This window comes from Elephantulus edwardii, unplaced genomic scaffold (genome assembly GCF_000299155.1).
Source record: "Elephantulus edwardii isolate Elephantulus edwardi_28Jun2011 unplaced genomic scaffold, EleEdw1.0 scaffold00027, whole genome shotgun sequence".
NCBI classification, from domain to species: Eukaryota; Metazoa; Chordata; class Mammalia; order Macroscelidea; family Macroscelididae; genus Elephantulus; species Elephantulus edwardii.
In genome coordinates, this window is record NW_006399777.1 from 14,552,935 (window position 1) to 14,564,180 (window position 11,246).

The 11,246-nt window shown below is 39.0% G+C and overlaps 1 protein-coding gene across 2 annotated transcripts in view; it reads left to right on the forward strand.

Moving 5' to 3' along the window:
* Positions 1–11,245, forward strand: part of MSL2 (male-specific lethal 2 homolog (Drosophila)) — a 31,510-nt gene extending 20,265 nt beyond the window's left edge. Inside the window, exons 2-3 of one of the 2 annotated variants that reach the window (XM_006883366.1) lie at positions 795–798; positions 9,315–11,245. In XM_006883366.1, coding sequence (XP_006883428.1) covers positions 9,395–10,906 — 1,512 coding nt within the window. In that variant the 5' untranslated portion in view covers positions 795–798; positions 9,315–9,394 and the 3' untranslated portion in view covers positions 10,907–11,245. The remainder of the gene's footprint in view (positions 1–794; positions 799–9,314) is intronic. The other variant, XM_006883365.1, reaches the window with a different exon arrangement.
* Position 11,246: the final 1 nt, after the last annotated feature.

Here is an 11,246-nt window from a genome sequence, read left to right on the forward strand (position 1 = left end):
ATTTGGTAGAAGTCCTCAGTATCTTGATCTTTGGCTAGAGTGATTGGTGCATACATTTTGACTAGTAGTTGCATTCACAGGCCTTCCTTGTATGTGTATGAAGCCGTGGGCTAAGAAACATCTTCTGTGTTACATTAGTTTTCTGGTGTTTTTTGTGAAGTGGTTCCAGTCATTGACTCGAGTAGTGTTGCCTTTACGGGAATGACTGGGCCAGTAATTAAGCACCGCACCCGTTACATATGGTCAGTTTTTGGGATGAGAAATCAAGAGAGTCCACTAAGGCAGGAATAGTGGTGAAAATAAAACCTACAGGGTAGAATTACAGATTTGTGGAAGTTAGATTGCGCTGGCCATCGCAGGCAGAGTTCTCTAGAGAAACAAGACCAATATTTAGATGACTACAACAAGCTCAGGTGGCCTAGTGGGTAGGGAATGGTGCTGCCAGCTCAAAGGCAGGCACTTGAAATCCACCAGATACTCTAATGGAGAAGAATCGAGTGATTTACAGCCTCTGCAGACCTGCTTGCAGAATCATCTCAGAGTTGATTTTGACTGAACAGCATGTATGCATATTACTAGAAAGAGAATTGAGATTTATTTCAAAGAAATGAGTCAAGTGCTTACAAAGGTCAAGTCTGTAGGTCATACCTCAAGATTGCAGCACCTGGGGAGGTGGAGTCCAGGTTACCAGGCAGACAGGGCCTCAGGCTATCATCTCCAGAGGCTGACGTGGCAATAGGTGGTTTTGGGGAATTTGGGTCGCAGAAGCCTGGCTTTGGAGAGCATTTTTAGAGGCTGGCACATCCAAAAGTCATTGGAAAACTGGATCCTGGAAGGCTGACTTTATATTCCGAATTCCGTAGGTATGGCAAGTCACTAATTGAATCCTGGAGACCATGAGCTTAGGTAGACAGGCATAGGTCTAACAAAACGCTCTCTAGCTTTCTTGCCATAGACTCAGAAACACAGCATGTAAGCCACACCCTTGTGGCCTCCCATTAATCAATTAAGGCTAATCATATCTTTTTAAATCTCCTAGCTTTACTAAAACATCACAGAGTTTAGAATGACATTGTGGAATAGTTAAAATTTACCATTTAAAAAGGTGTCAGGCAGTAATCTTGCTTGAGTTTTCTACAGGTAGTTTCCCACTTTGGGGAGGTCCTAGTTTTCATATATCCACTAAGTCTGGTTGCCAATAAGAATTTTGAGTTCATTACCTCCCTCCTCACATCCCCAAGTCCTCTTTTCAGTGTTATCTCTTATTTGGGGCTATTGTCATATGTGTAATGCCTAATCATACATTCCTCTTACACAGGGTAAAATAATGAATACTGCATTGGAACTCAGTGGCGTTGGGCAGTATTTGTCCTTTTGTGACAGATACTTAGCATAATATCCTCCAGGATCATCCATGTTGTGTAATATTGATGAGTTCTTCGTTTTTTCAGTGCTGTGTAGAATTCTTGTTTTGTGAATATACCCTAGTTTTTTATCTGTTAATTTGTTGATGGGCATTTGGGCTGCAAGTGTGCATATATGTTTGGGTGAAAGCACTGGATTTTATAGAATATATTCCTAGTGGTGGAATTGCTGGGTCAAATGGTATTTCTATTCCAACTTTCTGAGAAAGCACCACCATACTACCCCTCGTAGTGGTTGCGCCATTTTGCGTTCTTACCAGCAGTTGATAAGTGTTTCAGGAGCTCCACAGCCTCACCAGCATTTGTTGTTTACTGCTCTGCTGAACTTTGCTTTTGTTATTAGGGTGAGATGATACCTCATCGTTTTTATTTGCATCCCTCTGAGAGCTAGAGATTTTGAACATTTCTTTGTGTGTTTGAATGTCGTCTTTGGTGAAGTGTCTCATAGCCTGTGTTTACTTTGCTATTGGATTGTTGACCTTTTTCTTGTTGAGGTGCGGGAGTATTCTATAAATTGAAGGTACGAGTCATTATCAAATATTTTCCCCAGTCTGTGGGTTTCCTTTTTTACCCTGTTGGATAAGTTTTTTGATGTGCACAGGGATTTGATTCTTAGATGGTCCCATTCATCTTATATTTACTATCTCCTGGTTGTAGGTTTTTCATGATGCTTGGAAGGCTGTTTATATTATGGATTAGGGCCTCTATAGAGTTCTTCCAAGCTTTTCTCTGATGAAGTTTATAGTATTTGGTTTTTACTCCTAAGTCCTTGATCCACTTTGAGTTGGTTTTTGTGCACAGTATGAGATGTGGATCTTGCTTGAGTTTTCTACAGGTAGTTTTCCAGTTTTGCCAACATCATTTGTTAAAGAGGCTTTTGTTTCCCCACTTAACTGATTTCATCTTCTTGTCAAAGATCATAGGTAGATGAGTTGCTTTCTGGGTTCTCAATTCTATTCCTTTACTCTGTGTGTCTGTCACTGTATCAGTACCATGCTGTCTTGACCACCACAGCTGAGATCAGGAAGTGAGATGCCTACTACCTTTGTTTCTCGCTCTTTTTTTTAAATTTATGTATTAATTTTAATGAAAGTTTACAGAGACTTAGAGTTTCCAGTCATTCATTGTTGCTCTTTTCTCCCTGCCCACCCCCTCTCCCCCACTTCACTCTTCTCCTTGAAAAGAAAACTTGCATTATTAAGCAATCCCTTACCCCCAAGTCTACTCCACTATGCAGCCTTCTTCACTCTGAACTTCTGTAATGACAAGAATACCCATTCATAGATCCTTTTTAAACAGTTCTCTCCCTCATCTGTGGCAATGCTTAATTTCTCTTCTCCTTTGTCTTTCCACAAACCTGATGTCAGTCCCATTTTATAATAGTGGCCATATGCAATATTTGTCCTTTTATGACTGAGATATTTCATTCAGCATAATGTCCTCCAGGGTCATCCATTTTTCATAATATCTCATGAGTTCGTTGTTTTTCAGTGCTGCATAGTATTCTGTCGTGTGAATATACCATAGCTTCTCTATCCATTTGTTTGTTGATAGGCATCTGTGTTGTTTCCAGCTCTATTATTGCAGACAAAGCCTCAATAAACATGGGCGTGCATGTATCTGCTTGGGTGACAGTTAGGGTGTCTTTAGAGTAAATTCCCAGTAGTGAAATTGCTGAGTCAAATGGTCTTTCTATTTGCAAAGTTTTGAGAAAGCGCCATACAGCCTTCCATAGTGGTTGCATCATTTTACACTCCCACCAACAATGAATAAGGGTTCCAGTTTCTCCGCAACCTCGCCAGCATTTGATGTTTGCTGTTCTCTTAAATTTTGCTATTCTTACTGGAGTGAGATGATATCTCATAGTTGTTTTGAACCTTGTTTCTCTTTTTTGGTAGTGCATTACTTAGTCTTTTCCATTCCAGATGAAATTGGAAATTGCCTTTTCCATCTCATTGAAGAATAGAATTGGTATCTGTATTGGGATTGCATTCAATTTGTAGATTGCCTTTGATAGAATTGTCATTTCTTTCCCCTGTGGAGCAGCTGGTGGATTTTGAACAGTCTGTCTTTAGATTGGCAGCACACTTATCTTCTAGTCCACCATAACTACTTAATTTTTGTTAGCTCTGAGTTTTTACATGACTTTTATTAGATTGAGTTTTCCTTTTATTCTTAGCTTCTTGAGGATTTTTACCATGAAAAGGTGTTATGATTTTGTCAAGTCTTTCTGTAGTATCCATTGAGATAAATAGATAATTATTTGGTCCATTTATTTCACTGATTTTTCTAATGTTGGATTACTTGAATAAATCCCACCTGATTATATGATGTCTAATCTTTTCGTATACTATGGTGTTGGATTGAAGAGGTTTTTGATCTATAATTCTTAATATATGTTGTCAGTAGTTTTCTTTTTGTGTGATGTCAGTCTGCTTTGATAGCAGAGTAATGTGGTTCTTGTTAGAAATGTTGAATTGTTCTCTTTTCTGTTTTTTGAAAATGTTTGAAGAGAATTGGTGTTTATACATTCTTTAAATGTCTAATGAAAATTCTTGCTAAAATTGCCCAGTGAGGCAGTTTTTCCTAGTGAAGCCTGGACTGTTCCTTTTTGGAATTAGATTTTTGGTGTTAACCTAGAACCAGGAGAAGATAAAGTATATGAGTAGGATCTTCTAAGAATCAAATCCCTATGCACTGGGAAAAAGTATTTGTTAATGGCATATCAGATAAGGGACTTATATCCAGAATTTATAAAATACTTGAGCAGCACAAGAAGATAAAGGTAAATAATCCAATAGAAAAATGGGCACAGGATATGAATAGACACTTCACCAGAGAAGACACTCAGATGGCCAGCAAGCACATGAAGAAATGTTCAAAATCCCTAGCTCTAAGAGAGATGCAAATTAAAACAACTATGAGATATCATCTCACCCCAGTCAGAATAGCAAAATTAAGAGAACAGCAAGCAACAAATGCTGGCGAGGTTGTGGAGAAACTGGAACCCTTATTCACTGTTGGTGGGAGTTAAAATGGTGCAACCACTGTGGAAGGCAGTGTGCTGCTTTCTCAGAAAGTTGCAATAGAGATACCATTTGACCCAGCAATTCCACTACTGGGAATATACCCTAAAGAGACCATAACTGCTACCCAAGCAGATATATGCACACTCATGTTTATTGCGGCTTTGTTCACAATAGCAAGGAGTTGGAAACAACCTAAATGCCCATCAGCAAACGAATGGCTAGAGAAGCTGTGGTATATTCACACCATGGAATACTATGCTGCATTGAAAAACAAGGAGCTCATGCAATAGTATTTAAAATGGGTGACCCTGGAGGATATTATACTGAGTGAAGTATCTCAGTCACAAAAGGGCAAATACTGCATGGTGCCACTGTTGGAAAATAGGACTGACCTCGGGGTTGGAGGGAGACTGAGAAAGATGGGTTCAGTAATGGATACTACATTGAAACAGATGAGGGAGAAAACTGTTTAAAAGGGATATGTGATTAGGTATTTTTGTCATGACAGGAGTCTAGAGGGAAGGCTACATGGTGGAGAGTTTGTAAAACAATGAGAGAATTTTTTACTTTTCCAAGAGGGTAGTGTACTAGGGGGGACGCTTAGGAGGGGGGAAAAAGTGCAACAATGAGTGAATGGAAATCCCAAGTCTCTGTAAATTTTTACTGAAATTAATAATAAATTTAAATTAAAAAATAATTGCTGTCACACTCCCCCTCACCCCCCCCCCAAGGAGATTCAGTGTGTTTACTTGCTAGTGAGTCTTGAGATTAATTTTAGGATATTAATACATTCTGGCTTATTCTTAATTTCATAATTAGACCCCTGTCATTAACAAGCTTAAATCCTACTCATGCCTGTGGACTCAAGCCTTTGTGCTGTCAAGTTGGAACTGCATCATAAACTGGCCCTCCCATTGATTTTTCCGGAGCTTTGGATTGCCCGTCTTCCTCCCTGGGAAAACTGGTGGATGTGAGCCACTAGGAGATCTGTGTTGGGGTTAGTAGTGCAGTGTTCTGTGGACTGTGCCACCTGACCTCCCTTGCCTGAGTCATAAGATGGTCAACTTTGTAGACGATAAAGTAAGCTTTTTAAAAACTGCTAGAGTTTTAAAATTTTGGGTTATCAAGTGCAAGTCACCATGGATTATGCCACCAGAGTTCGCTGCCCATTCTCTTGGAGATGATACATACCAAATTAAAGATTCAGAATGCTATAAGTAGTTCAAGTTCCTGTAAAAACTAAAATCTGAATATAAGCTTAGTGTCCAGGCATACATATTAGATCTTCTTAGCTCTGTCCAGTTTTTAGTTCATGTCGTCTTCTTCTAATTAGTGATCGTGGCGTGATAGATTCTCCTAGTTGGTATTGTACAGCTGTTAGATTTTTCAGTTCTTTTAGTATTGGCTTCAGTGCATCTGTGGTTAAAATTATTACATTTTTTATTAACTGACCTTTTATATAATGTCCTTGTCTTCATTTCCCCCCAAATTTTGAAAGTTTACAAACCATAATGCATTTTCATTCATAAACATTGTTTTATAACACTAATTATAGTTGATTGATACAGTTAATTACAGTGGCTTAGAAGTTACACTGTCACCAAGTACTCCAAGGGAGAAATATGGTCAGTCTTGTGTAAGATTGTAAACTCTGAAAACCTGCTGGAGGGTCAGCTGTGTAGGAGTTGGTTCCAATTTATGGCAAGGAATTGCATTGAATTTAACTCTTTTATTTATCAAACTTCATGATGAACCTTTGTTTCCTCTCATTTCCTTATCCCTGTTAACCCTCTGAGACTCATTCTTTGTGTATATATTTTTCATACTTTTAAATATTTGTGGTCTTATAATTGTCCTTTTGTTATTGATGTCACTTATCATGCTTTGTTCTCGTTTCATCCACATTGTACTTCATAAATTCTTGATAGTTTTTTAGTGATGTATGGTAATACTCTACTGTGTGTCTATCACATTGATGGACCCTGTGGTTGTTTCTAACTCTTTGCTGTTGTATATGTCACAGTGCAGTAAACATGGGGTCAGTATGTCAATCTGTGTTGCAGCTTTTATTCCTTAGGGAGATATACCTAGTAGTTAACACCTTTGGTCTCTTACAGCTGATTTTAACTTAGTGTATTAAATCTTATATTTCTTTTATTACATTTTAATGTTTGCTTTTTGAATCTATTTGAATGGATTTTAAAATTTTATTTTCTGATTTTATTGCTAGTGTATGCAGATACTTTCTTTTATGATAATAGGGCTGTTCCTGCTGCTTTGATAAATTCCTTTAATTCGTTCCATTAGGATTTTTTTTTGTGTGCATTTCTTAGGATTTTTCTGTTCCCGAAACAGTCTTACTTATTCCTTTTCAATCTGGATGTTTATTTATTTAAACTGATTGCACTAACTAGAATTTTTAATACAAGGTTGAATTACTGTTGTTTGTCATAGAGTTGGAACTGACAGCTGACCCTCTAGAAGTTTTCTTAGGCTGTAAATCTCATAGGAGGATATTACTCATCTTTATCATTGGAGCAGCTGATGGATTCAAACTACTTATCTTTGGGTTGGTTGGCAACACACAACTTCTTACCCATTAGCCCACCAGAGCAGAAATAGCAAATTCAGGCATGCTTACCTTGTTCTGATCTCTGAATGGAAGGGAACAATCCATGTGTTGTATTTTGTCATTATCAGATAGAAATTTTTATTTATGTGTTAGATTATATATTCGAGGGATTTGGTCTGTGTTTTCTTCAGTTTAGCCTTTGATATCAGGTTAATTCTGGCCTTTTAGAGTGAGTTTTGAAGTATTACATAATCAGTTTTAGAGTATTGTTTTAAAATTACTTGTCAGAATTTACCTGTAAAAAATGTTTAGCCCTGGGGTCTTGTTTTAAGGAGTCTTTTTAGTTCATGTCTTGTTAAATCTGTTCAGGTGGTTAGATTTTATTTTTAGGTGTGGCAATTTGTCTCTGTAGAAATGTATCCATTTATTTGTCTAAATTGTTAATATTTTTCTGGTACTTTAAAGTATCAGACATAAAACTATTCATTCTTGATTTAAAGAATTTGTAGCTTATTTTTCCATTGATTTTTATTTTTTAAAGATATTTTTTTCCTTTTTAAGACTTAGTTTGGTCTTGTTTGCCTTTTTTTTTTTTTTTTTTAATTAAAGTTCACATTTGGGCAATAGTATTGATTCAAGACTTTCTGAAAGCACTTTCAGGCTATAAATTTTCCTGTAAGCATTGTTTTTAGTACAGGAGGAGATTGTTCCTCCTCAAGCAAAGCATCTGGTGGATTTGAACCACTCACCTCTGTGATTGCAGTGCAGCTTCTTGCCACTAGGCCACCAGAGCTCACTTTAAATTTTTATGTGTCCTGTTTTCATACATTTCAAAATGTTTTCTAACTTCCCTATTATTTTAACTCTTTCTTGAATTATTTAGTATGTTGTTTAACTTCCAAGTATTTCCTTGATTTCTAATTTAATTCTCCTGTAGTCAGAGAGAGGCCTTTGCATGATTTAAATGATGTTTATTGAGATTTGTATCTTTTATTTAATTTTCACTCTGGTTCTTTCCGTTACGAAACATGAAATATAATGAAACCTCCAGCTGTCCTTGTTAAATTGTCTATTTCTCTTTCTAGATTTTATGTGCCTTGTGGATGTTGTGTGTGTATACAGCTCATTTGTTGGTTGATACGTACTTAAGTCAGAATGGACTCAACAACCGACCCTCTGGTGGATTTTCAGAGGCTGTAAATTCCATGGGAGGAGCTTGCCCATCTTTTTCTCATGGAGCAGCTCATGGATCCATACCTTATTATGAAATAATTATTTGCCACTACTAAGTTCTGAAATATTTTGTCTGATGTTAATATCGCCACATGCTTTACTAATACTTAGTTTCTATGGTATAAATTTTCTCTCTGGTGGTGTAGTCTGTAGGATGTTGCACTACTAACCCAAAGATAGTGTGCCTCTGGTGGTTCAAACCCAGCATTTCCTTTGTGAAAGAAAGAAGGACCGCCCCTCTCTTGTGATTTACAGCCTCTGGAAACTCACTGGCGCATTAGCTATGGGTCACCTTTGACTTGAATGACAGTGAGGTTGAGTTTTTAGTTAAGACTGTGTGTGTCTCTGATTCTAGGGTATGTCTCTGCAACTAAAGAGGTTTCTCCTGCCCAGTGTGGAATTGTTTGTAGTTAAGAGCACAAAGTTCAGGTTGTTTTCAGGTCTGTGCTTGTTTATTTTTGTTTTGCTTTTTTCCCCCCTTGTCTCTCGTGTGTATGCACAGTGCCTCGAAATAGGCCAGTGCTGTGCAAAGATTGGGGTCTTCCCCAGGCTTTAGTGGGAGCTGAGCAATGGCTCCGTAATTGACTGACCTTTGAGTCCCTGTGGGTGAGAATGCCTCTTGATCTTGACTGTCAACCACCTACATGATCAGGAGCTGTCACCTCTCACAGGGCAATAATGATGGAGCCAAGGAACTGTTGGACAGCCCTGATCCCAACACTGGAGATTCCCACTGTTTGAGATAAAGGGAAGGGGTGGAGATGAAATGAACTCTGCTGGCTATTTCTGTTTTCTTACATATTTTTGGTTCCCTAGTCTGGTGAGTTTAAACAGTTTCGATTTTTTTTTGGGGGGGGAGGGGGTGTCACAGACATTTGTTACGCTTACACAACAAAAGTAGTGTAATCAATCTCATAATTTGTACATATAAAAAATGTCAGATTGGCAAGTGCTTGGTTACCAATCTTTGATAAATTATTTATAATCTCCTTCCTAGTGCATGAAAGTGTGTATTTATTGAACTAAAATGTGTGCTTTCCTCTTTTCCTCCCTTAGGACATTTGCTACAAGATCCTATTGCACCCACCAACTCCACCTGCCAGCATTATGTCTGCAAAACTTGTAAAGGCAAGAAAATGATGATGAAACCTTCATGTAGCTGGTGCAAAGACTATGAGCAATTTGAGGAAAACAAGCAATTAAGCATCCTAGTGAATTGCTACAAAAAACTCTGCGAATATATCACGCAGACCACACTGGCACGGGATATCATTGAGGCAGTGGACTGCTCGTCTGATATTTTGGCTTTGCTTAATGATGAATCATTGTTTTGTGAGGAGACAGAAAAGCCCTCGGATTCATCCTTCACTTTGTGTTTGACACATTCCCCCTTACCTTCGACCTCGGAGCCTGCAACTGATCCTCAAGCTAGTTTATCTCCAATATCTGAAAGCACTCTCAGCATTGCTATTGGCAGTTCTGTCATCAATGGTTTGCCTCCTTACAATGGGCTTTCAATAGATAGATACGACATAAATATTCCTTCACCTGAACATTCAAATACGATTGATGTATGTAACACTGTTGACATAAAAACTGAGGATCTGTCTGACAGCCTGCCGCCTGTCTGTGACCCTGCAGCCACTGACTTGTGCTCTACAGGCATTGACATCTGCAGCTTCAGTGAGGACATAAAGCCTGGGGACTCCCTCTTACTGAGTGTGGAAGAAGTACTCCGCAGTTTAGAAACGGTTTCTAACACAGAAGTTTGCTGCCCTAATTTGCAGCCCAATTTGGAAGCCACCGTCTCCAACGGACCGTTTCTGCAGCTGTCTTCCCAGTCTCTTAGCCATAATGTCTTCATGTCCACTAGTCCGGCGCTCCATGGGCTTTCCTGTATGGCAGCAACTCCGAAGGCAGCAAAACTGAATCGGAAACGGTCCCGCTCAGAAAGTGACAGTGAGAAAGTCCAGCCACTTCCAATCTCTACCATCATCCGCGGCCCAACACTGGGGGCATCTGCTCCCGTGACCGTGAAACGGGAGAGCAAAATCTCTCTCCAGCCTATTGCAACTGTTCCCAATGGGGGCACGACACCCAAAATTGGCAAAAGTGTACTTTTATCTACTAAAAGCATGAAAAAGAGTCACGAACACGGATCCAAGAAATCTCACTCTAAAACCAAGCCAGGTATTCTTAAAAAGGACAAAGCTGTAAAGGAGAAGATTCCTAGTCATCATTTTATGCCGGGAAGTCCCACCAAGACTGTGTACAAAAAACCCCAGGAAAAGAAAGGGTGTAAATGTGGGCGTGCTACCCAAAATCCAAGTGTTCTTACATGCCGCGGCCAACGCTGCCCTTGTTACTCCAACCGCAAAGCCTGCTTAGATTGTATATGTCGTGGCTGCCAAAACTCCTACATGGCCAATGGGGAGAAGAAGCTTGAGGCATTTGCTGTGCCCGAAAAGGCCTTGGAGCAGACCAGACTCACCTTGGGCATTAATGTGACTAGCATTGCTGTACGCAACGCTAGCACCAGCACCAGTGTAATTAACGTCACAGAGTCCCCGGTAACGACGTTCTTAGCTGCCAGTACACATGATGATAAAAGTTTGGATGAAGCTATCGACATGAGATTCGACTGTTAAATCAGTGGGTCTTTCGACAGACCTCTGGTGGGGAAATAGCTACAGTTTTACGGCAGCTATGGTTCTGTTGGTTTAACTTGCCGGAGCTCCTGCATATAGATCACTTGTATCAAGTGTTTTCATTGCTAAGTTATATGTGTTAGTGTCGGGGAAATAGTTTGCAGATAATGGAGGAGTAACCCTACAACGATATGTCCTTAGTTCTTACAGAACCTCATAGTTTGAGAACAAATGCTGATGCAACTGATTTATACAAAATGAACTTTGGCAAGGAAATAACATTAACCTCATTGTTTATGGTCATGCTTTGTGCATAATCAAAGTTTATGATTAAATGTAT